Source organism: Podarcis gaigeae (assembly GCF_964106915.1).
Source record: "Podarcis gaigeae genome assembly, chromosome: 10".
Classification (NCBI taxonomy): Eukaryota; Metazoa; Chordata; class Lepidosauria; order Squamata; family Lacertidae; genus Podarcis; species Podarcis gaigeae.
The window spans coordinates 72857199-72883735 of NC_139686.1; the positions used below are offsets into that span (position 1 = coordinate 72857199).

General features: G+C 42.2%; 2 protein-coding genes and 2 long non-coding RNA genes across 4 annotated transcripts in view; 1 reads left to right on the plus strand and 3 right to left on the minus strand.

Annotated features, from left to right (window-relative positions):
- STK38L (serine/threonine kinase 38 like) overlaps positions 1-10024 on the minus strand; it is a 55794-nt gene extending 45770 nt beyond the window's left edge. Inside the window, exon 1 of the mRNA XM_083701573.1 lies at positions 9676-10024. The gene's annotated coding sequence lies outside the window, so the exon portion shown is untranslated. The remainder of the gene's footprint in view (positions 1-9675) is intronic.
- A 296-nt stretch (positions 10025-10320) lies between these two features.
- LOC310826615 lies at positions 10321-13848 on the plus strand. The gene is made up of 2 exons (XR_014555892.1): positions 10321-10494; positions 12877-13848. It is a non-coding gene; the product is annotated as an uncharacterized lncRNA (long non-coding RNA).
- Positions 13849-20912: 7064 nt separating this feature from the next.
- On the minus strand, positions 20913-26533 carry MED21 (mediator complex subunit 21). The gene is made up of 4 exons (XM_083701707.1): positions 26435-26533; positions 25966-26080; positions 23617-23717; positions 20913-22329 (listed from the first exon to the last, which is right to left on the minus strand). Exons 1-4 carry the CDS (start codon positions 26474-26476, stop codon positions 22156-22158), a joined length of 432 nt encoding a protein of 143 aa, XP_083557833.1. The 5' UTR covers positions 26477-26533; the 3' UTR covers positions 20913-22155.
- LOC310826616 lies at positions 22846-23616 on the minus strand. Its single transcript, XR_014555893.1, has 2 exons — positions 23484-23616; positions 22846-23365 (listed from the first exon to the last, which is right to left on the minus strand). It is a non-coding gene; the product is annotated as an uncharacterized lncRNA (long non-coding RNA).
- Positions 26534-26537: the final 4 nt, after the last annotated feature.

Genomic DNA, 26537 nt, shown 5'->3' on the forward strand with positions numbered 1-26537 from the left:
AAGCATGGCTTCCAGAAAAATCTAGTTCTGGACATTCTGGTGGTGATGAGATGCTTGTAACTCAAGACTCCATCGTCCCTTCTCCCATCCTTAGCTACTGATTGCTTCTACTGTAAAGCAAAGGTTGCTGACAATGTTGTATACTCCTAGCACCTTGTTCTGCAATTGACGCTGACAGATCTCAGTCTTGGCCAGGTGTAATGACAAACTACCCTATCAAAGTACAAGAGCAAAATGGCAGAAGGCCCTTGCCTAGGAAGTGATGAGCTGGTGAAACCATCAATGAACCACACTGAAGCTCTCACTTCAGCACAAATCTTCAGTTGAACACATCTGGAGGCAGGTGCTGAGGATATGCAACTGAAGCAAAATAAAGAAACCCTAATTCAGAAAATCATTTTCTGCTTTGAGTACAAACATATTCAAAGAAAGAGCTTTATCTGTTTTCACAGGAAATCTATGCTAGACCTGCTCTCTGCCCCAACCCACCAATACAAAAAGGAAGAAGGGTCTTTGGTTGCAGACACCTGATAGAGAGGCTGGTTGGTATTTGGTAACCAGCGGAGAACATGCAGGGATGAACACACCTAATTTCCACCAATAAATTCAAGACACTTCACACACGATAACTTCCTACTCAAACATCCATTGCCATAGTGGAACACACACATATGGCTGAAAAGCTCTAATCTTCCATGGTTGCCCAATGTACATCTGCATTTTTAAAATGTGGCGCAGTGCATGGAGAACTCGACTACCTTTTACACTGGAATGCTGTGCCTGTAACATTATTATTGTAAAAGAAGGTCTGCTTCTTCGCCCACTTACCCTGGGTCATGGCATGGGGGAGTTTTATTTCGTAAGCTGCCAGGGGTGGGGTCCTGCTGGGGTTATAAGGTAGGATAATAACTGAAGAATAATAAATAACCCAGCTATTGTTATTGTCAACTGGCTCTTTAAACACAATTCCAGATACATATTCCCAATGGTTTTTAAGTGATCTGAAGCTTTATGTCCTGAAATAAAAGTTTTGCTTACATTCATGATAATAAAGTCACTAGCTTCTTTTATAGCAGTGCCAACCAGGCTGCCAACTTCAATCATTTTCATTTCATTTATTGAATTTATAACCTTATGACAATGCAATAGGGCTCGGAGATGTCAGCTTTTCAACATCACCATGTATTGCCAGGCAAACACTGTGATCTGGCAGTACATTGTGACATTCAAATCCTTTCTTGGAAGAGTGCGTTCCTGTAAGCCGCTTTACACTTAAGTTGGTTGGATTCCCTGGAGAGATCTGGATGCAACGGTATCCCAAACCTCCTTTGCATGTTTGCTGTGAAGCGAGCACAGTGGGCTTTTACTCCCAAGTAAAAACGCTGGATTTGCAGCCTTTAATGCACAACTGCAGTCTGCTAGTTTGAAGAGGACAGGATTGCAGTGTGCATGAAAAAAAAAGAGTTTGCAAGGCCAGGTGGCGGTGAGGAAAGAGGGTGTCACAGGACTTGGGAATCTTGTAGAAGCAGTGGAGGGGATGGGAGAGGCAGAATCTCCACCCACCCCAGGCTCTGTTGTGCTAGACATGATGGCCGAGTAAGGCCTGACCTGGGGGCGGAAGTGCCGGCAAGGAGGGGAGAGGCAGTGGCAGCATCCCTTTCCCGCTGCCCCTCTCTCCAGCTGGGCTGCTCTGTGTGCCCATCCACCCCAGGTGGCAGAAGGGTAAACTATGCCACTGAACCCAACACAAGCTGTGTCCTTTGGTGCAGCTTGGTAATTTCACACTTGGACTTAATGGTCTTATAGAGTAGCCCCTTTAGATGGGAATTGCTTTAATCTTTGTGCTGTTAGAGCAAGGATGGGGGGACAGTTTGCCAACCCCAGTTATAAAAAAAAAAAACTCTGAGCATGTGATGCATTTTATTTTAAGGTCACTTAAAATCACATCAGCATGATGACTCCAAGTTTGCCTTTGCTGTCCTGATGCAAAATACATTTACTTAGGATTAAGCTTCAGTTTGTTGTAAGAAAAGGGTAATATATTCCTTAAAGTAAACAATAATAGAGTGAGTACCTGAAACCATTATAACACACTTTTCAAAATAAGGAAGAAAGTGTGCTGTGATGACCAAAATCAGTCCCGGTGGGTCATACCCGTGCCAGCATAAGCACTGGTCTGGGCTTCTTCGCTGCCACACTCTGGGTGGCCATTTGGGTGGGAGCTGGGTTGCAGCACCCTGGAGTTCAGTTGCATCACTGCATTTAGTCAATCTAGATGCCGTATCATCTCTACTAGTGACTATAACAAATAAAGTGCAAGTTCAGCCTGATTCTTGAATGCCTTAAAGTAAATGTACTCATTTATTAGCCGTTAGGGTCCAGCTATTTCTTTGTGGACATTTCTAAAACCGTATGTGCTTTTGAGATGAAAGAGCGTCTCTATTAATTACTTCTACTAATCTCAGCAAAATAAACTGCCTGACGTTTAGGACTGTAACCTTGCACCTGGCAAGCATTTGTTACAATGTTTGCTATTTTTAGCCTTACAGTATTTCTGTGCTTCCTTATTTCAGTTGGGTCGTTGAACTTTCTATGAGTTCACCACCATTTGGATTTAGTATTCATTGAATTCCAGGTCAAGGATGGAGGCAGGGAGATTGGCACATTACTAGTAGCAAAAGGTTTTAAAAGGCCACCTGCTAGGAGGAATGTTGATAAAATGATTGGATTTAGCCGAGATGATAAAGTTAATGTATTTAATCACAGAAAAATCATTATTGACATTTATTAAGGGTTGGAAACTTCTTACGGACTTCTTGCATGAAAGAGAAAATGAACTAATATCTGAATCTAAAGACTGAAAAAAAATTGGCTTACAGAAAACAGAATAGTTGGATGGAAATGAGTGAATGTTATATTTAGTGGAAAAGGGAATTGAAGTCTTTATCTTTTTTCATTTTTCTCTCTTTCCCTTTTCTTCCCCCCTTTCTTCTTCTTTTTTCTCTTGTTCCTTTTCAGATTATAATTTTGAAGTATTTGTTTTATTCTGATGTATTATAAAAAGATACTTTGTATTGGGTATGAACTTTTGTAGATCTTTGGGTAAGTATAAATATTTTCTTTTAAAAAGGCCACCTGCAATTGGTCGATGGGACACTAATGAAAGGTTGAGATGAGAATGAGAGTTTGTAACACAGGTAGAGCATGTATATAATGCATCTTCCAATATAAAGCCTGCAATTTAGAGTATTTATGCTGCAACAGTAGTTTCAAGCACAGGGATATATGTTTCAAACGCAGGAATATATGTTTCAAGCAGTAGAATACAAAGCAAGCAGCTGTTCCTGTTTTGAGGCAAGAAGATTCTGTCTGGGTACAGGAAGGGAGATTGGTTTAAACAGTACCAAAATGGTATAATTAATTAATTAATTAATAATATTTGTGACCTACCTATCTGATTGGGTTGCCCCAGCCACTCTGGGCAGCTTCCATTACGCAAAAACATAATAAAATGTCAAATGTAAAAAACTTCCCGATACAAAGCTGCCTTCAGATGTCTTCTAAAAGTTTTGTCTAGTCGTACCTTGGGTTAAGTACTTAATTCGTTCCGGAGGTCCGTTCTTAACCTGAAACTGTTCTTAACCTGAGGTACCACTTTAGCTAATGGGGCTTCCCACTGCCGCGGCACCGCTGATGCATGATTTCTGTTCTCATCCTGAAGCAAAGTTCTTAACCTGAAGCACTATTTCCGGCTTAGCGGAGTCTGTAACCTGAAGCATATGTAACCTGAGGTACCATTGTACAGAGGAAAGAAGTCTACTAATTCTGTAAGCCCTCCACACTGTTTAATTCTCCAACATACAGTGGTTCAGTTCCAAAGAGCCACATCTCCACACAACTTCCACATACGCTTTGGGAGGGGTCTTTAGGTTCCAACCATTTATGCATAAAGTTTACTGAGGAACAATCAAATAAAAATAAGTTCAAACAGACACATACAATCACCTCAGTTCTAGGGCCCACCCACAAAGGCTGAGATGGCTACTTACCCATACAGCATTTTTAACATATAAAGTTCATTACACAATATATTTGTTTTTGGTACTGACAGCTCTGTCAGACTCACAGAACTGGAAGGGACCAAGAGGATCATCTAGTCCAACCCCCTGCAATACAGGAATCCTTTGCCCAACGTGGGGCTTGAACCCATAACCCTGCGATTAAGACTTTCACACTCTATTTTATTTCCATTTTACTCAAACTAAGGTCTCAGCACAATGATGCATCTACTACATCTTCTAAGGCTGTCTTTGGAGTTGTATGTTATTATTTCTATAAGATTAGCATCAATTGCAAGTCATAGTGAGCCACGGTTTGACTAAAACTATGGTTTATTTGTGAACATGGCTCCCTCCTGCTGAATGGGTTTGTATGTGGGGTGAAACACAGTGCCTCACACACCTCAAACAAGTGTGGCTGGTCACAAAAAGTAAGCAAGAAATAAGCAAGCTTTGTTCTTGGTGTCGAACAATCCATAGGTTGAGTTCATACAACATAACAAGCCATACCACGATTTATTTGAGCCATGTGGGTGCTTTGGTTGGGGGGGGAGATTATGAACTGTGTAGAGGCCCACATGGGGGGGGGGAGCTGTTTTAAACATGGTTTAACTGTGGTTTATCATGATACGCGAACAAGACCACCATATACCCTTCTGAGTACAGTTGAAAACAATGTGACAAGAGATTTTTCTTCCCAGCACAGCACATTACAATTGCTTCAACAGGCAGAAAAATCATTTAAGTGGTCCACAAAGATCATCAGCATGCGGGGAAGAGTTTGGGAACCACAGTTATAAAGCATCCCATAACAGGAACCTTTGAGAACCTCAGTCCAATGAGTCCAGCACAACAGACTGTAGCAAATGTAGGCATTTCTTTAGGGTTTACAAGAATGGCCTCAACATCCTTTGCAGAAACATGGTATAAAACAACAAATAACTACACTTCAATTGCAAGGAACAAATGTCTGAGGCATTTCACTGGTCCGTCTAAGCTTTTGTTTTCAGTTATTCTTAGAGAAACATGTCCTTTTGCTCACTCGCTTCTGCAGATGGAGGGAGAGAGCAATTGCCAAAAGACATTCAGATGCCATGGATACATAGATCTTTTCAGCCGGATAAGACTCTCTCTGGCATTTCATGCACCAGGCCAGAACGTACAGCATTGGACTGCACTGGCAACCAATCATAACTCAGCTGTTAGCATAGTTTTGAGGCAATAGTTATTGTCTCTGTTCTTATTTTCATCATGGTTCCTTGATCAAGATGCATTCAACATCCTTTTAAAAATATTTGTAACAAATGTTTGACAGACAATTAAAACTTTAGTTTTGTTGCTTGTTTACAGAACTCGTTCTCTGAAGAATGTTATAATGCAATTACTGTCAATAGTAGGTCTCTTATAAATGTAGCTATACACCAAAATGAACAGAGAGTGAGATAAGATTATGTGATTTTATTTTCAATAGGATGTTTGATTTATGCCAGCCATCATTACCAAAAGATATGCAAAGCCTCCACTAGATCAACAAAACCAAACAATTTACTGCATAATACCAGTCTACTCTTTACATCTGAGTGATGAATACTGCATTTAAAGTAATTCCTTTTATTATCCTAACAGATGAGCTTGCTACAGATCTTTCGTGATATAATTTCAGAGATTAAGCTGTTTCACGTTTTTTATTCATCTATCTGCATTTGAGAGAATATAAGGATATGATTGTTAAAAAGCCTAAAAGAGGAATAAATTCAAAAATATTTCACATGTAAACAATAATATCATTTTCACAGGTTGGGTAAAGAGAGATTTATTCACATTCATATTCATATTTCTGATAATTTTTTGCAACTTGCTACAAAGATAAAGCCAAGCCTATAAAAACAGTGTCGACTATTTAAACTATAGCAAGGATGAACAAACTGTACTTGATAGGACCATGAATAAATTGTATCTGGATCCAAAATCTAATCAAGGTGTGTGGTTTTTGCTTTATTTAAAGTCTACCATTTAACTTGTAAAGAAAAGAAACTTGTTCTCTCCTCAGGTATTTTATGCAGCACCTGAGCCCCACATAACCTAAACCCTTACTGATACTAGTGCTGACTTTTGTGGAGTGTCCTCACGCTACTGTCTTGTACACAGCTATCTACAAGAGTGACCACTGAAAATACAGAGCTGACAATCTCTAAGCTAGAAGAAAAAGGGATATAGGTTTGCAGGAGCAGAATAATGATACCCCCCCTCCCTGGAAAGAACAGCATCACATATTCATTCTCTCTACCAAGGATAGGACAAGTAGTAGTAGTCATAAAGAACAAAGATTTATGCTAAATGTTACAAACAGCAAGTGTGGTTTATCCCTGGAACCAAAGGCCTACGGAAATGGGGGAAGCTTCTTCTTTGGTAAGTTGCAAAAAAAAAAAAAAAAAAAAAAAAAGCTGGACAGAAGGAATGGATTAAGCAAGTGACATCAGAATCGTCCCAACTCTTACTCTGAACACACATTGAGTGTTTATTTCTGCTTGTAGGTGCCTGAACTGTTGCCTCCAAGCAGTGTTTGAAATTAGCCCAGGCGCATTCTGCACCTGGCTATCGACCACTTGCAAATGAGTGAAGATATCTGGGTGCCAGAATGGCGCCTGACAACTCCACCATCTGGAGATGCATGCCTGGGGATCACTAGATCTTGACTGTTTTCACACACTAATACCATAGCCTGTGCAATTCTATCAGTTATATTTTATCTACACAATCAGAATGAATTTAGGGAACCAAAATGCTTCTTCTATGCAGCCTGGCAACTATAATCTTGGTTTAAGGAGCCACTTGGTGTCTAGCTTATATATCTGAGTTTCCAACACTGCCTCCGAGATTCACATCTCTCAATGAGACCTAAGCCAGTACAAGATTTCCACAAACAGCCTATGAAAAGACTGGTCTTTCCGCTTAAAGATAAGGTGGCTTATATTACTTTAAAGGGGAATTTTTAGGAAGGATAGTTCCATAAATGGCTATTGGCCATGCCATCTAAATACAACCCCTGTGTAAGAGATACTATGAATACTAGCTGCTGGAGGGCAAAAAGGAGAAGACTGTTCTCTTCATCCCTACCAAAGGGCTTCCTAAAGAATCTGTCTTGCCATTGTTTGAGAATGGGTGGTAGACTAGATCCGGAAAGGCTTATATATTATTACATATATCATGTAAACCAGGCATAGGCAAACTTGGCTCTCCAGATGTTTTGGGACTACAACTTCCATCATCCCTAGCTAACAGGACCAGTGGTCAAGGATGATGGGAGTTGTAGTCCCAAAACATCTGGAGGGCCAAATTTGCCCATGCCTGATGTAAACTTTTACATATTACTAGGATGCATACTCTGTTGAGGGCCGCTTACTGCATTATCTGGAAGTTCCTTGGCTTGACAAAACTCATGAAAGTCAATAAAACTTCACTGACTTTTCAGCTAGTAAGTAGTCCAGTTGCAGTTAATCAAGAAATTAATGAAAATGGCAGTGAATGCAAAATAACCAGGAAAAGCTGTTAATGAGATTTACAGTGGTACCTCGGGTTACAGATGCTTCAGGTTACAGACGCTTCAGGTTACAGACTCCGCTAACCCAGAAATAGTACCTCAGGTTAAGAACTTTGCTTCAGGATGAGAACAGAAATCGTGTGGCGGCCAGAGGCCCCATTAGCTAAAGTGGTAACTCAGGTTAAGAACAGTTTCAGGTTAAGAACGGACCTCCAGAACGAATTAAATTCTTAACCCCAGGTACCACTGTATTTTTATTTCCTGCTCTTTCCTGCTGTCTGAAGAGAAGCAAATCTATTTCACAATATACTCCACAGAACCCTGTACCGTATACATGTAGCAGTGCATACATCCCTCTCCATTGAGATCCATTTACAGAAAGTGACTTTGCAGAACTGTCTGCAACACAGCAGGATATTTGGGAATTGAGATAAAGTAAAACACAAAAATAGACTTCAGACATGATGACCGACACCTCTATATGGAACAAGCACAAAGGGAAACATGAGCTCAGCACATACTTAATGATAATGAAATAGTTCTCCGCTAAGAGCATTAAAAAAATTAACTCCTAATAAAACAAACCTGCTAATAAAAAATACAGATTTTAATCTTGTTCACCAACTTCTTTGTTCTCATGTACCATTTTGTCTCATGTATGCACTTGAAAGGTTTGCTTTAACAAACTTGACTTTACAGTACTTCTTTAAAGAACCAGGCCTACAACCTAAACATTATCCTACTTTGTGTGCATACCTTTAGCTCTTTTTCCAAACCCATTTTAAGATGATACAGACCAAGCAGACCCTCGACTAACAAAACTACAAGTTTGATCAGGAAGTCAAGTTAACCTTTGCGTTATGCCCTTTGGACATTGCTTTATAGAATAGTCTATTTGTTTTAAAGCACGTTTCCCATCACTTCAAGTTTGGCTAACAATAGCATTTCAAATTTGGAAAAAAATAAATAAAACTGAACATATCTGAACTAAGTATTATGCTTGTACTTACAAGCATGCTCTATCATGCTTGTAAATCCTTGTACAAAGATGCCACATTATGGAATGTATCTGACAGAATACGCAGGTCACAAAGGTGCCAACAGTGGGTTATTTAGCAAGAGGATGCGGAAAAGACGAGAACAGTTTTACTGTTGAGCTCTCTTGGTAAAATATTTGGGAATCACAACCCATAAAAGTATTCAGAGAAATCCTATGCATGCTTCCTTGGGAATAAGTTGCATGGGGCTCGGTCCCAAGTAAGCACGCATACAGCAGCAGTCTAAAACATGCCAACTTTTCAGAAAGAATGTAAACCTGCTGGCAAAGTCACTGGCAAAATTGGGAACCCAGAGCATTTTGAGATCACAACTTGATCTGAATGCATACGCACACCTGAAATCCAAACCAACTGATGGTGCACATCCACAAGGGTGAAACTGAAGGTGACTTGGCACACGTGCCAATCTACGTTTGGAACAGAGGAGTTTCTGTGTGGAATCTTTGCTATGAATTCAGTGACAACCCCTTTGCCACATTAGCAAGGCTTTGAAACAGCCAGCCAAATGAGCGAGTGGAAATCATTTCTCTCATACTGGGAAGCAGATCTGAGGCTTGCAACTGAGTCACAGCTTGTCCTTTAGCTGCCCCCACTTCTCGGGTGAAAAGGGGCACTTCTCAACCCTGTCACAGGCTGCGGGTAACAAGGCACCTCGTTTTTCCACTGTGCCCAATACACCCTACACTTGGGGAGGGGGCAGCAGGAGACAGGAAAATATAAACTGGCAGCGTTTCTATTACATGCATACACTCTCCCCTCTTTCTGGACTCATCTCTGCTCCTCTCTCGGCAGAAGCATCTGGCATTTCCCCCCAAGGTGATGGCTCTGGCCTCTGCCGAAGGCTCATGAGAGAGAGAGAGAGAGAGAGAGAGAGAGAAAGAGGGGGCTCCCCACATGACCTCCTTGTAGGTGTGACAGTGCACCAGAGTGAACCAAGTCTCCCGCCCTCCCCCTCGCCCCCTCTCTCGGACGCGGCTGGGCTTCCCCGGCGCAGCGCTCCTTCCCCGTCCGCACTCACCGCGCCAAGCCTTCGCGCTCTCCGCAGCCCCGGCGCCCGGTGCCTCGAATGGAGGGAGGAGGGAGGCAGCGGCGGCCGAGCGAGCGAGCGAGCAGGAGGGATCTATCTGTTTACTAGCCAGTTCTCGCGAGAGGGTGGATCCCCTGGCCCGAGCGAGGGCGGGGGCGCCGGGAGCCGCTGCCGATTGGCTTCTCGGCGCGGCTGAGGCGGGCGCGCGTGCCGCTGGGGATCCCGGCGCGCAGCGGGACTTGCTTGTGGGTGAGCCGGAGAGCCGCGCTGCGGGGTCGGGAAGGAGCGCCGGCTGAGGATCGCGGTGCGGCGCCCGCGCCAGGCTCTCTTGCGCCCCAGGCAGGCCGGGCCAAGTGCGCGCGCGCGCAGACACGCACGTCCGAGTGGCTAAGGCAGAAGCGCCTTCTCCGTTTTCCGCGGAGCCCGATTGCTGTGCACAGAGTACCTTCTGTTTTAAAGCCCCGCTGCCCTCGTCTGTGGAAAGGCCAGAGCGGGAAGCGGAAAGAGAAGAAATATTCCCCGCGTGACGCTGGCGAGCTCGGCTGGACGCTGCTCCGTGAACTCGGCCAGCGCAGCAGATGGCAGGCAGGCAGGCGGGGCAGGCGGGGCGGGGGGGCGGGGGGTGTCACCGGAGTCTAGGGGGGAATTGTGTGCAGTTTGCTGATCATGCCCACCCACCCCGCCGGTTTTGGGCGCTCCTTATTTAAAAAGTGCACCAGCAGCTTCCCTTGTTATGGGTTAGTGGGGGGCCAGATTTCCCCCTCTAGATTCTTGGCTGCTGGGGTCTTAATCGGAGCTTTGAGAATTAAGGTGAGCTGACAGGCTGAGCTTGTTGTTTTGCCAGAGGGGCGGAGGGAGATGATGGCCTTGCCATTAAACCATCGCAAAAGCCAAATACAAGACAAGCGACCCTACCGGTAATCATGGGCGGGGGGGGGGCAACTGCCCCCCATCAAGAAAAGCAATAGGAATACTTAACTAACTGACCAATCACATCACTCCTGTTCCCCCTAACAAAAATCCTGGCTATGGCCATGCTGGTAATGGAGGGGGAGCTTGCCCAGGCCGGTGAGTGCCAGAGGAGGAGGAGGAAACTAGGCAGAACGCCATGGGGCGCTGGTTGGAGGAGGATGCACGGAGAGACCAACTGGCTTCTGCTTTGGACCTTAGCTTGCTGAAGCAGTGAAAGGAGCAACAAAAGATACCCTCGGGGTTTAAGGCTCCAGGTGTAAATGTGTGTGAATAAACTATATTTCTAAGACACTGCAGACTGCACTATGCCTTGATTTCCCAAGGGAAACACAACCCTGGGTGACCGTCTGGCTACCGTTTGGCAGAAATTGGCTTGTAAAAATATACTGAAAATTCTGCATGGACCTGAGTCACTCTTTCCTGTGTAAAAAGAAGTCAGCAATTGATGCATTATTTGGTACTGTAAACATAAATTGTTAACCTGGATTGACTGGTTTCTTGACCCATTGGCCTCTTGCCAGGCTACTGGACTGGTTGCTAGAGATGTTGGAGTAAAACTCTCATCTTCCTTTACGTGCTTTACCTGTGCAGGAGTTAGGATCAGTCCCCAAAGTACTATTTCCGACACCTACGTAATGTTTGGGTTTATGTGCAAACATTTTCCTTGTCTAACCCAGTGCCTTCCAGACGTATTGGGCTACAACCCGCCATCAGGCTGGAGGCACCATGTTGGCTGTTCCTGGTGTGGAGAGTCTGCAACAGCTGTTGTATATTTCCTTTACACAGACCTCTGTGGCTCCTTCATTCCCAGAACCAGGCACAGAATCAGCCCATCACATTGGCTTGTGATCCAAGTACCCAAAGGAGCACGTCTCTCAATATCAACCATCTTGGGCTCCACAGTTGGCAAGGGAGGCCCGGCTGGTGCCAATCCATGATAGGGCATTCTCAGTGGCAGTTACCCCGTTTTAGATTGCCCTCCCTGGTGTCACGGCACTGTCAGGCAAGGAATGTCCAGTGTGAGGAATTAACTCTTTATTGTCGAAAGTACACTTACAAGTTAGGGAAAGGCATGTTCATCTGTCCTAAGTCTCTCAGCTACTCCTAGGTGTGCACCCAATGAAGCAGTTGCCACAAGAGAGGGGCCCCATCCTGACCTCGGGTTATGTATCTTTTCCCCCTGAGCTGTGCGCAAGCAGGCAAAGACTCCACCTGTGTGCAACTTGCTTCTGCTCCACCCTCTTCAATCCTCCTCTGGTCCTGGGAGACTGTGGAGCAGGAGAGGAGGGGGCAGGAGAAGGAGGTGGGGAAGCCCTTGACTCTATGCCTGGGGTCAGCAACCTAAGGTCCATGGGGCACAAGCGGCCCACAGGGGTCATTTAACTGGCCCATGAGCCACCTCCAAACTGAGCCACCCGCTCTGCGAGTCCCTGAGTGCTGCACTAAACCGGCGCAGTATGGGGACTCACTTCCGTGGCACCGAAAATTATGTCTGCGCACACGTAGATGCCGAATATCGCGTCTGCACTGATGTAGAAGCCAGAAATCACAGGCACGCGCGCAATCTGGCCCACAGAGGGATCTCCGCTGGAGTGAACCGGCCCAGGCGAGGTAAAGCTTGCCAACCCCTGCTCTATGCCAACCTATATCTCCCTCCTGCACCTGTTCTTGACTTTCCAATTCTTCTGCCTGACGCTTGTCTCCTGGAGGTTACAGACTCCCCCATATCTGATCCCTTTTTTCAACACCACTTCTCCCAGTCTCCACTCATTAGTGTCCAACCAATCCCAGACATCTGGTGAGGCGCATCCATCTGCTTTATGAATAACACTAAGAAGGGATTTAAAAACATTCATGTTCACCCAAGCTGCAAGATACACTTCCAGCAACCTTCAGATTACATGCAACTCTCATCTTATGTGGGGTCACATTCTGGAGACAGCGTATAAAGCCAAAATCACCTGTAGTCAAAACACATTGGGTTCAATGGTGAGTGGGATTGCCAAAGTCTTTTTTTCTGGGTGCCCGCTCCCTTAAATTTTTTTTTTGCAAAGCACATTAAGCTGAATTAAGCACAAGTAAAATGTGTGTAAGTTGAGAGTTACTTGTATTAGATTTGGGGATGGGTGACTGCTGTTGAAAGTTTTTAGATGTTCTCAATGCTATTAAATGTTTTTATTCTATTGTTTTCCTGCGTTCATCCTCATCCCCAATGCCGAGGCTTCTTGGAACAACCAAGGGCTCTGCAAAGAAAACCTCAGCAATGGTGGACACCCTTCTCTGAAAGACAGCCTCCTTTCCACTACTAAGCTTCTGCAACTTTAATTCCAGTGGACCATTGGATGTGTGTTATGTGGTCATAACTGCCTTGCCACAAGGTGGATAAAAAGGCCTTTGGTGGTACTTGGGCTTTGGCAAACTTGCAGAGGGCAATTATTTTTTCTACATCTATTCAAATAGGTGAAGCCCACTGATTTCAATGGGACTTTACTTCTAAGCAAAAGCAACTATGATTTACAACCTATGAACCTTACCTGGTGAAATATAGACTTTCTTTTTTCTATTCTTTAAATGGAAAGGACCCTGCATCTTACAGGCCACTATTAAAAACAGAATGCACTAGGGTTTGGGGTGTTAGCGGAGGGGTAGTGTGGGACAGGTCTGGTGGGGGACATGTGCTTCTACTGGGGTAGTTTGTCCACCTTTGATCCCCGCCCTGCCCTAAGCTCTGTGGCTCCTAGAAGCTGTCAGCATGTGACAGCAGCCACACTCAGGAAACGGCTTTGACTGGCCGGCTAAATAAATAATACTTGCACAAATAATTACTGCAGTAGCTGGAAAAGCATGAAGCCCTTTATAGAGCTATTCCTGGTGCCTGCTGCCGCTAACATTTTACATATTGTTTGTATTCTTCAGCTTTGCCTTTTGTCCCTTTTGCTTCATTTCTCAAGCACTGCGGTTAATTAATGTGATAATTTTCATCTGGTGAACTGGAGCAGCACTGTTTCCCTCTCGGCTCTGTCTCATTACTAAGCTAAGCAAGTTTAACAGTGCTGCTTAAAGTTTGGAAGCATGTGTGGTATAAAATACCTTTGATGTGAACAGGACGGGGCTCTCCCTATTTGCAGCACGAGTCGGGGAGTTAGTTGCCCATGCAGCGCTGTCTCTAGAATAAACAACCTTTGGTTTTGCTTTGTCTTGGTGTCTGACACCTTCTCACAGAGCAATTGACTCCCTCTGGGGAAGATCCCTGGCAAATTTGTCCAACAGCGTGTTTGTTAATAACCCTCTTCCTTATTTTCTGAATATGAGTATTCTGCTAATATGCAGCCATTGGTGCCAGTGGAGGATTCTGTGCATATTTAATAATATGCAATTATTAAAAAGGGTAGATGGGCTGTCATTTCAGGGGGGATTGTAATGATTTTGAGGTTGCAAGAATTCACAGAAAACTTCTTGTCCCCATTCTTGGATATATTTTAGATTAAATTACAAAAACAACAGTATATATCTTAAGAACATGTTGTGGTTGGAAAGTTATAACATAGCAAGATTGACTGCTGTAGGATAAGTGTATGTAATCTGAAAGGTGGCCTGCCCCCTCTCTAAATGGATAGAATGAACTTCAGGGCTAGATGCCGAAAGCTGTCTCCAAATGGGCATAAAACTCATTGAGAATGTACACTAGCTTCGAAGAACCATTCAAAATGAATTATTGAAACATTTGCATTTATTTACTACGAGACAAGCCTTACATTAAAGCTTTGTGGTATATTGGCCACAGGGTATTTTGCAAGACTAAGCCACATCTGACCTGCTGAGTTCTGGTGGAAGAAAAATGATTTAGCTGAAATTCCCAGCTGCTTGCTTGATGCTGAAAAAGCCATGCTTCACTTGCTTTTAATAAATATTGGATTACCAGAAAAGTGCAAACAAAACTTTGCCCCTTAGTGACCTTCCTTTGGTTCTCCCTGCCTTTGTCGGACTGTCATAGACAGAGCCCTTCTCCTAAAATGCAGAATTCTTCCCCCGTTCTTGTTTTCTATGGCAACCAATTTAAATCCTTCTGCTTCAAGATGTTCTTGGGATTTGTTAGGCTCAGAAACAAGATGGAGGGAATCTGAAATCAGGAACTGTTAAAATATTTTCGTCCTCCAAAACTATTTCCCTGTTGCTAGTTGATCAATAGATTCAAGAGCAGCACTATATAGTGATGAAGTAGTCATTTCCACCATGTGGTCCTTTTAGATCCTAGCTGACTGGCAACACAATAGGCCCAATGACTTCATTCTCTGATGACTGCTTCCCCTATTACTTATTGCTGTAACATACATTCCTAAGATGTCTGCTGGGTAGCATCAAGAATACCCCCGATTCTGTAATGTTCAAATGTGTCTCTATTTGTACTGTTCTTTTGTCAAAAGGTCTTCACACAAAAGGCTCCCTCCTGGCTGGTTCCACACCAGTGCAGAATGAGGGCCCAGGTTCAGTCCTTGGCACCTCCAGATAGGGCCGCCCTAAACCCTGGAGTGCCACTCTCAGTCAGCATGTTAATGGTCTAATTCACACAGAAATGAAAAATGTGTATGTATTAATGGAAATGGAAAATGGCTAAAAACAAGTGTTTTTCTATTTTTTTTTATTTTTTTAAATTAAATTTTGACATAAATATATTTCACAAACGTACAAAAGACAAAATGAAAAAGAAAAAACAGAAAAAGAGAAAAAAAGAAAAACACGAAAAACACACAACTTTAAATGACATTAATCGACTTCCCTTTATCTCGATTTCAGAAAATATTATCTTGTTTATCTATCTGCTGTGTCTATTCCTTAATAAAACTTTTTACGTAGTAAGCGTTATCTCATGCCTACTGTGATTTCTGTAAGTACATATATGTTTCTGATCAACATTCTGATTTTCCCCTTGTCTCTATTTCCATATATATCCTAAATTTATCCCATTCATTGTTAAATTTTGCACTTCTTTGATTTCTTATTTTCTGTGTCAATTTAGCCAACTCCAAATAATCGGATAATTTAAGTTGCCACTCCTTTAGTGTTGGGATTTTTGGTGTTTTCCAGTACTGTGCTATGAGGGTTCTGGCGGCCACCGTTGCATATTGAAAAAAGGTTCTATCTTCTTCTTTGATATCCTTACCAATTATCCCCAGCAGGAAGGCTTCGGGTTTTTTAACAAACGTATATTTAAAAAAATATTGCGCCTGGGAAAGGGAACTGGGAGTCAACAGACACTCAAGGAATAGTTTCGGAGAAAAAGGTTTTATTTCTACCATCCATGAACTGGTAGAAGGAGCAAGCGTGATAAGTCACAAAAAAGCATGCACGATTTTCACAGTCATTTGCACAAGCATATATACCCTCCTCCTTTCTCCTCCTTTTCCAGGAGTCCTGCCCCATGAGTTCCTCTGAGCATGAACAGAAAGCTGTCTTGGGACTCTTGGCACCCTTGCCAGGAAAGGGGAATGAGAGTGGTTCAGCATGTCCAAAGATGTTGCAACCGAATGAGATAAGATTTGTTTCTCAGGCCTGAGTATTCTTGGCAATTACAGAGGCTATTCATTAGCCTTTAAAAGTAACATTTTACCTTTGGAACAATTGTGAGAATCCACAGAAAAGCTGTAGCTGTGGATTTTAGGAGAGGGAAAGGAATTTTGGACAGTTTTGGAATTTTGGGGGATTATTGAAGCCTAGGGTGATTTCACAGACAGGATTTGGGTATCCTGTCCCTTCAAAAGGAGTTGCCTTTGAGTCTTCGCCTCTCAAACTTAATGGGAGTGAAGATACACAAGTAAATGGCTCTCCTGACGGGAGATCAAACAGCCTGGAGGTTGGAAAGCAGACTGGAAAGACCTTTGCTTATAGGTCTGATTGGATCATTTCATATTTTGTAAGATGCTGAGCCTGTGTTGGATAGCACAAGATATTGCATGGATATTTTAGATGTTTTTATTCTGTTTTGAAGAAAGTTCTGCCAGCTAAAGTTTGAATATTTCTATGGGTCTGGACAATGTTTCACTTCTAAAGGAGTCAGTTTTTATGCTTCCAGTCACTTCAAACTGCAATATTTAATATCTGCAACACAGCATCGGTAGTAGATGGATCAATGGTCTGACGTGGTAGAAGGCAATTTCTTATGTTCCAGAACCCCCCCCCCCAAAAAATATGGTAGTGGGTGCAGAATGCAGCTTCCAGAGAATCTTCCAAACAAACAAACACAAGAAAGGGGGTGGGGTAGGCTCTCTGGCATGTTCCTGGTCATTCTGTTTCCATTCTCCTTCTCCTCCTCCTCTTTCCCTGACGGGGACTCAAGGCAGCATACACTAAAATTTTATTTTGTTCCATTTATCTGTGGATCCCTTCCCTTGCACATGTTTTCTTTACAGCAATCCTGTGAGATAGGCGAGGTGCAGAGGTTGCCATTGGCTCAAGGTGATCAATATCAATGTATGACAGATATGAGGTATCCGTGTCTGTGAGATCCAATGCGAGAGAAGCTTCCCGATGTTGAGTAGGTTGTCTCTATTTTCCTCAGAGAAACACTGGAGGGCAGATGATTTGGCTTTATAAGAATAATACAAATAAAAATGTGTACCCTGCCCCTGAGACCATTATTTATCATAATTATCAAACTTTCCAAAATGTAACACTTTTTGAAATGGTTTAACCCTTTCTATTTTAACAATACAAATTCCACAAATATCTTCCATTTTCCCCTTCTTTGATAGCACGTTAATTGATCATTAATTGCTATATCCTATACTTCTTTATACCATTCTTCTATTTGATATCCACCTTGCTTTTTCCATTTCCTAGCTATAACAACTCTCGCCACTGCCAGCAAGTTTGTAAGTTAAGTCCTTCATAGTTTGGGTACATTTAAACTTGTCAAACAATGCTATTTCTGGACTTTTGTTCAGCATTAAAAGGGAATCTCTTGAAGACCTTTTAATGTAAACAGATCTATGCAACTGTTTACAATTTTTATCAACCAGTCACTTTAGTCCTTTTTTGCTGATTTTATATTTTATTATGTATAGTGCTGTAAACTGCCATGTTAAATTGTATTGAATTGATGGTATATACTTTTGATAGTCAAATAAAAGTATTTACATTATTAAAACTTCAGCTCTATTGTAGTTCCATTTTGCATATTTGTATAGAATCTCTACACATTTTGTATGTGGATTTGTAATATTTTGCAACAATGGCAACTCCATGGCTGTGAAATACTTGCAGTTATAAAGTCCATTAAGATGTCAAATCAACTGTATAACACCAGAATGGAAACTGAAAGCTTTTTTTAAATATTGAAAGTTCATCTGTTCAGATTTGTGAGTGTTTAGAAAGTGAGCTAGTTTCCTAATAATTAATAACAAATGTCCTGTTCCCAGGCTAATTAGTATGCTTTTGTCTATGCTGTAAATAAACAGAGTTCATAGCAAAAGGTCAAAGGACTATGTTACTGTAAAGTCAGTCAATAAATGTGGTTAGTTAAATAAATGCTTGTTTTGCCTCGGAAGAAGAGGCTGTATTGCACTATTACAAGGAGGATAAAGACTGTGAGAAATGCAAACACACACCAGCTGCAGACACAACAGCCTGAGAGTAAGACAAATATAGGTAATTTCAGACAATGCTAGACAGCTGACATCTGTGGCTGAAAGAGTCGGCAAGCCCAAGGAAGCACGTCACTAGCTACCTTAATAAGTATTGAACAAATAAATGCCAGATGGGGCTTTGTGGTGGCAGATCTCACCTTAATGGATTTCCCAGACCAATGTAAGTGTTTCATGCTGTGTAAGCAACATTGTGAAAATTTAGTTTGCAGTGAAATAAATAGAACAAAGTGAAAAAGCCTGTAGTAGATGCCCTACAATTAGAAATAATTTGATTATATTTAGTGATCACATAAAGCTTCCATTAATAGTATGAGATGCCGCCATCTTCAAGAATCAATGAGCTGAGGGCTTAGCAGGTTTGAAACAGCATTTCAGAATTGACTTCAAAAACAGAGGGGGAAGTTTGGGTGAAGAAGTATGATGTGCAGAATCATTCCTTCCCCTTTCCAGCTCTTAAAAGTGTATAAAATAACCTTTTCAAACAGCCCTTCAATCAAAGAATAATAGAATTGTAGCGTTGGAAGGGACCCCAGGTCCAACCCCCTGCAGTGCAGGAAACTCAACTGAATGCCACTTATCTAAAATATCTCTAGGGATACATATAAAGGCACATCTTGCTCCATCAAATTATGGATGGAATATAGATAATAGTTTCCACCATATAGTATATTATATATCCCAAAGAGATGCAGGAAGATTTCCAGTGACAGAAGAGTTTTTAAAGCTGCATAAATCTATTTAAGGGGAAATATATCATAGTGGTCTCAAAATGGCTAAAGTGGAGGGGACTAGACAAGAAGGTCACAAATACTGGAAAAGAGGAGACTGAGAGGAGATAGAATAGCCATCTTCAAATGTCTCAAGGGCTGGCACATGGAAAAGAGAACAAGCTGGTTTTCTCTTGCTCTGGAGAGCAGGGCTCAAACCAATGGCTTCAAGCTACAAGAAAGGAGATTCTGATGAAACATCAAGAAGGATTTTCTGACAGTAAGAACAGTTCAACAGTGAAATGGACTCCTTTGAAATGTTTTGGACTCTCCTTCCTTGAAGGTTTTTAAGGAGAGGTTGGGTGGCCATCCATCATGGATGCTTTAGCATTGCAGGGGGTTGGACTAGATGACCCTGTCACCTGTGGAGAAATACATTGGACAGTGAAATACAGCTTTAATGGAGCTATACCACCCTCTGCATAATTGCATTTCTCTTTATGGTTCACAGGATTGTACTATTCCTTTTGTTGAAAATAAAGTAATAAAAATAATTTTGATAAATGTAACAATACTTTGATTTTTAAAGTACCATTGATAAACACCGCTGATAAGCTATGACACACAAGAATTGCAAGTATTTTGTGTCCCTTTTAATTAAAGACTGCAAAATAGCACCGCTGATCTACACCAGAAAGGCCCTCACCATAAAAGAGTTGATGGTCACTGAACTGAATTAAGAGCTGCATGTTGTTCTTTACATTCAAGTTTCAGGTTCTCCCAAGCCCTCCTTAGTAGTCTGCCTGGTTCTGCTTATAGATCTAACATGTTTCAGATCCTAACTGGTCATACTTCAGGGAAATCTAAAATCTTTAAAAATAAAAATACCGTACATAAATAAACGGTATACATCCTCTGCTATACCCTGTATTCCATTCTGTATCCAATTATGAAAGAGGAAAAAAATGGTTAACATAGTGAAAAGATAGCAAAACTTTTGTATCTACTAGACTTGAGAGAACTAATCTGATGACGAATGAACAGGGACCCCTAGGAACTGTTTCCAAGAAAGGGACATAGACAAGGGCTTACACTAATTAGCACCCAAGAAAGCCCAGGCAATATAAATCAGTGCTAGTGCCTATATTTGCATTCTCTTGAACAATGGATGCTGTCAACCACGTGTAGTATTTTCTAGCACAAATGCTGAACCTTGATTTCATTCTTCGTTTTCTAATACCAAAGTGAATGGGACGGTCCAGTACTAGAGTAGCTGAGAAGGAAGATCCACATTTCTTCAAGCAACTGTTTTAAATATTCAGGAATCCTCACCATTCCCTGAATATCAGTAATATTAAATCTGGCACAAAGATTATGCTCTGATAGTTCAACAAAATCTTTATAACATGCATATAAAGCCCGGCAATGCTGTCTTTTGTTGTCAGCGAAAAGGATCTTCATAGTGCCCAAGATGAAGCGACTGGCAATCAGAGGGCAACACCTCATTTATGTAATTTCCTCCCCACAGACCCATCTGGCAACTACTTTTCTATCTTTTGACACGTACGTGTGTGCGTTTTCCTAGTCCTTTTTAGGGTCTGAGTTTTATTGTTTTAATCTGCTTTTAGTATATTTGTAATTCTGATTTTGTACTGTTTATAAGTTTTCTTATTAAGCGGACATGAAAAAATTAGTTGGTGTACAAAATATTGTAAAAAGCACTTCAGTTTGTTTTTTTAATTTTTACATTTATACAATTGATGGTAGAATAAAAATAAATTTAAAAGTATCAGGATGATATGAGGGCAATTTAGCTAGTTTCTAATATTACAACACAAAGAAAAGCAGTAGGGTAAAATTGTGTGTGTGAGTGTGTGAGAGAGACAATATAGATATAAACAAACTATTTTAGGACAAAAAATAATTTTTATTTGTCTGCACATGTTTGACATTAAAGTGACCTGTCATATTCAGCTATGCTTCATTTATGCAACTTGTCTAAGTTCTAACTTTGGATACCATCAAGACTGAGCTTCCAATAAAAAATGACGGCTCACCTTTGTTTGAATCAATTGATTTGGCCTAAGCTGTGTCCCATGTAGAACAGGTATGCAAACCTCTAATTCTTCCATACCTTCTCTCCTTCCCCTTCCACACCAAAGCAGACCATCCAATTATATCCGTAACAGTGTATACAGCAGGGATGTGGAACCTATTGCCCTGCAGATGCTGCTGGACTACAACTCCAATAATCCACTGCCCATGTTGGCTGCAGCTAATGGGAGTTGTAGTCCAACAATGTCTGGAGGGCCAGAGGTTTCCCACCCCAATGTACAGTGATCATCCATACCTACATGAGGATGTCTATAAGCTGTTCAGCAGCTGGACAGTACCCAGATCTCCAACAAGAAATAAAAACGAAGCTCTTGCTATCCATTGCAAATCTGTACTGGAAAAACTAGAGGATTTTCTTTAGTCCACTAGTCAATAGAAAAATAATAATAAACATTAGGAACAAGTTAAAGACCATGGCTTGGTGACAGTTGTACCTTAGTTGTCAAACGCCCTAGAACTGGGACATTTTGGCTCCCGAATAATCGAAACCCGGAAGTGAGTGTTCCGACTGTCGAACATTCTTTTGGAAGCCGGACGTCCAACGGGGCTTCTGCAGCTTCCAAATGGCTGTAGGAGCTTCCTGCAGCCAATCAGAAGCCACGATTACGATTTGGAAGTTGAATGCTCTGGAAGTCGAAAGGACAATTCCATGCAATAAAACACCGTGTGCCAGTATGCATGCCTGGGGCCTTTAATTCATTATGACTTCACAAGGTTGCCGGTCAAATGAAATCAGACATTCTGATCTAACAAACATTAACAAACAAAGCACAGGGCTTTGGGCATAAGGAACATATTAAAAATTAAAAGTTTGGCAACTCTCAATCTGTGATTACTTCCTGCTAGTGGAATACCTTACAAAAGACTGAATATCTTGTCAACAGGGAGATGTTTTCCCAGAAGCACAACACCAAACGTCCTTCCGCAGCATTAAGGCTCAACAGTAATGTACAACTTTTTTTAAAAAAAGTCCTCCCCTCCCCACCTTCTCAAGAAGTTCAAATTTTATGGTCAAGTCCCAACACCTCTGGTGGTTAATCTGGAGCAGGTTGACTATGACTGCCACTTCTTGTCTTCAGCTGTGATTGAGCAATGTCAGCTAAAGCATTCTGTATCTTCTCCAAAAGCATATCCCCACGATAAACCACCTCTTCAAGACGTGCAGCTGCCTCGTGATTCTCTTCCTCCAAGCGATGCAAACTGGCAGCCTATACATTTGGGAAAAACAGAAACGCCGACAGCACATCTGTTTAGTGCTTTAAAACGGAAGAGGATTGACTCTTGCGGGGGGGGGGGGAGGAGGTAAGAGTCATTTCTGGGACCCTCTTATTTTTAGCCTGTGAATAGTTGGTGTCTTATAATACTTTGTAATACTGCATGTTATTACGCATTTCAGTAACGCAGAACCTGAAAAGTCTAATACTGTACAGTTTCATTTCCTGGAGATAACTCTCTTAATGACTTCGCAGAAGTGGAAGAGCACATGCTTTGCATCCAAAAGTCCCTCCAGGGCTGTGAAAACGCCACCACCTGAAACCCTGCAGAGTTACTACCAGTCAGTGTTGACAATACTAAACGAGATGGACCAATGGCCTGACTTGGTACACGCCAGCTTCCTATATGCTGACACCCCCTCAAGCACTCAAAGTGGACTTCTTATTTAATTTACATTTTTATCTTCCCTATCCAAAGAGCCCAGGGCATCAAACAACCATGTAGCAAAATAGAATTAAATACATTTTTAATGTTTAAAAATAGATATAAAACGTTGTTTTTAAAAAACAGGTATATACCCCCACAGCTAATAATTTCTAAGTTATCAAGAACTGTATTTAAGATAGATTAAGCTTTTTAATGGTCACAGCAGGAACTAAGCCAGTCTTCAGTTCCTGGGCAAGCTACCAGAACATAGCAACCTCTCAACTCCAGGTCTGGGCCATTTTCATATAGTTATAGTCCAAGTTATAGAACAAAAACAACCTTGATTGTTCTAAGTGCATTGTCCACATCAATCAGGAGTTGGTGTTTCTGCTGGATCTGCAGAGGTTAGATATCATAAAATTGGGTACACTTCTGGACTAACAGGCTGAAATGGGGCTTTGGCACCACAAATCATTCTGGGAAGTGCAGTTCCAGAAGGGCGTTCTGGAAGACACGTTTCGGTCAATGGTTCCCTACAGAGATCACCACCCCCACCAAAGAAAATGCTGTCTGACATTTACATAAGAGGTGATAAAAAACATACTTCTCCAGATGCTGGACTTCCGCTCCCATCAGCCCCAGCCAGCATTGCCAATAGTCAGGAATGATGGGAGTTTGAGTCCTGCAGCATCTGGAGGGCCGCAGGTTCTCCGCCCCTTACTTAGAGTGTGTACAGCATTAGCAGTTATTATGGACCTCTCTGTGCCAGTCATGGTTGTTTCATATTCTTAGCATCCAACAGTAAACAAAAGCAGTATTACACAAAGCATGAGCCATTTAAATTTCATTTTTACTTGTAATGTGGCTGTTGATTCTTCACTGGGCAAGGAATCTATTAATACGTCAATATCCTTGGCAGTTCTTGCAATCAATGCAGCAAACAGCTGGGCATATTCTGTAGAAGCAACAACATGGACACCATCTTTATAATTATTGCAGAAGATCAAGTTGTTCAAGTCATAGTTTAAAATTTCAAGATGCACAATAATATTTACTGTATAATGACAGATATTTTTATTATTTTACTTGTTTTCTTCAAATTGTTACAATAACCACTGCAAAGATTTACTGTACGGCACATGGGAATGGAGTACAGAAAGTCTAAAACAACACATTTCCCTACAGAGTGCAAATAAGTTGGATCTAGTGTTGGTTTTGCCTAAGCAGAAAGCACTTTGTTCATGCAAGGCAGGGCACCTGGTTTTCAACAATCCCACTGCCTGTATTGGAATGCGGAAGCAAGACTGGTGACTGGGAGTGGCTGCTGGGATCATATAACACTGGTCCAAAAGGATCTTCACTGGCTCCCAGTACGTTTTCGAACACAATTCAAAGTGTTGGTACTGATGTTTAAAGCCCTAAATGGCCTTGGCCCAGTATACCTGAAGGAGTGGCTCCACCCCCATTGTTCAGCCCAGACACTGTCCTCCTCCTCTGAGGGTCTTCTGGTGGTTCCCTCACTGCGAGAAGCGAAGTTAGAGGGAACCAAGAGGAGAGCCTTCTTGGTAGTGGCACCCACCCTATAGAACGCCCTCTCTTCAGATGTTAAGGAGATAAAGAACTACATAACATTTAGAAGACATCTGAAGGTATTGGGAAGTTTTTAATGTTTGATGTTTTACTATGCTGTAAGCTACCCAGTGACTGGGGAAACCCAGCCAGATGAACAGGGTATAAATAAAATTATTTATTATTATTATTATTATTATTATTATTATTATTATTACTACTACTATAATTATTATTATCCATTACAGAGGGTCCCCTAACACTTGGGAGAAGCTTTGCTGTGGGAGACTGGAGACTTAAGGGGTGGGGGTGTGGATGGGATCAGTAATAAGTGCTCCAACCTGCATGAGTGGAAGTGTCTTCTCTATGCGGAGGTGTACCTAGGCTCTCATGCACCCTTGGCAAAAAGCTGCATCAGCATCTCCAACCAGAAACTCAAGAAGTTTGCTTTTGTTGTCTTAAGTGATCTACCAGTGGACGGCAGGGGAAGCTCATAGCCACTCCGAGCCAGAGTGGAGAAGTACAATTTTTTTGCACCCACTTGGGCCTGTGCCATGGGATAACCTGGCCAATCCCTAGGTATGTCCCTGCTACTATGGCAAAGCCTCCACAGGATAGGTTCTATTATGTGAGTAGTCCATTAACGAACAGGAAACAATATTATGAGATGTGAGCATCGCAATGACCATATAAGCTTCACAGCACAATCCCTTTGCATATTTACTTAAAAATAAGTTCTACAATGTTCAGTGTAGCTTACTTGCAGCATCTCCAGGCTGCAATCCTAAACACGCTTACTAGGTAGTAAGGTCCACTCAACATGGTGAGACTTGTAAGAATCACAGAATTGGAAGGGACCCCAAAGAGTCCTCTAGTCCAATCTCCTGCAATGTAGGAATCTCGTAGAATAGGTTAAAACAAGCATAGAACAGGTTAAATGACCTTACTATGCAAGCAACAATACACAAATACCAGAGTTTCACAGATTTAGTTTGTTATAAGATGCTTCACATCTGAACAATTGGAGGCAGGGAAGCATCACTATAAGTCAGAAAAGTGGTATATTCCTGCAGTCCATAGTCCCCAAGCTGTCCAATTTATAGCCAAAAGAATCCCTCCTTATAGAAGGCAAACAAATCTTACGGTGGTATGAATATGTCTTAAAGGTTCATTCAATGTTTACTTGGAGGAATTACTCATGGACAATTAAACTGAGGCAAATGTTAGCGGCCTCTCTTACATCAGTTGCAGAGAACCTTGAGCCCTCTAGATTTTGGTAAACTATCAACTCCCATCACTGGCCATGTTGGAGTTGGAGTTCAGCCACCTCTGGAGGGGGAAGAGGTTCCCACACCTGCTTCACACACTTGTACATCCTACAAATAATCCCTGCCAATTCATTATTGATTAAAAAGCTGTTAAGGAAGAAACTTACATACATTTACTTTATTAAAAAGTAAAGGACAAATATTGGTTTTCATTGTTCTTGTTGCATCTGTTTCTTTTATAAAACCAGTAAGACATTTTTAAAAAGTAAAGAACAGTTCAGAATTAAAAAGAGATTCCCATTTTACATTACAGTGCATTATTTTACATTTCTCTCCCTGAAGAGTATTACAGGGAAGTTTACTTGCCTTCTGTGGGATTGGTAGGCTGATCCTTGTTTATTGCCGTTTGAATATTGGTGAAGGAAGCGGGTGGGGCACACTGCTGCAATACTCCAATCGCATTACAAAATTGATCTGCAAGCTATTGACAAATACAAAACACACGAAGCGTCAGCCATTAGCTGCTTCAGGCGTCTCAGGAAGCCCCTTTTTGTGCCCAGGCTCTTTCCCTGACTCATAAGACCCTCTTTCCACTGCTTTGCCCCTGCGTTTTTGCACACCGCTTAGGGGTTTTAACTAATAGGCTCTTCAGAAAGGCTTTTACATAATAATAATAATAACACGATCAGCTGAGGAACTTGAAACATCACAACACGCGCAGCCACGGGCTGGCTGGCTCCCTCCTCCTCCTCCTCCCACCCCCCTTTTCAAGGGGCCCGGGGATGTTCCGCTCAAGGCCCAGGCCCCGTCCCGGGCGGAAGGCGGCCTCCCTCACCGAGTTCACCGCATCCTGCAGCTGCGTGAGGCGGTCCGCCATCGCGCGCCAGTCCCGGCATCCAGAGGCGGCGCCCTCTTCCTCCGCTCCTCATTGGGCGCAG

What these genes read in the sequence shown, in the direction of transcription:
- MED21 (XM_083701707.1), bottom strand. Translation starts at nt 26,476, where the DNA reads ATGGCGGACCGCCTCACGCAGCTGCAGGATGCGGTGAACTCG. An exon ending in GCCTACCAATCCCACAGAAG is followed by an intron (nt 23,718 to 25,965) that starts GCAAGTAAACTT and finishes TTGCTTCTACAG; the next exon opens with AATATGCCCAGCTGTTTGCT. An exon ending in AATCAACAGCCACATTACAA is followed by an intron (nt 22,330 to 23,616) that starts GTAAAAATGAAA and finishes CCAAATGTATAG; the next exon opens with GCTGCCAGTTTGCATCGCTT.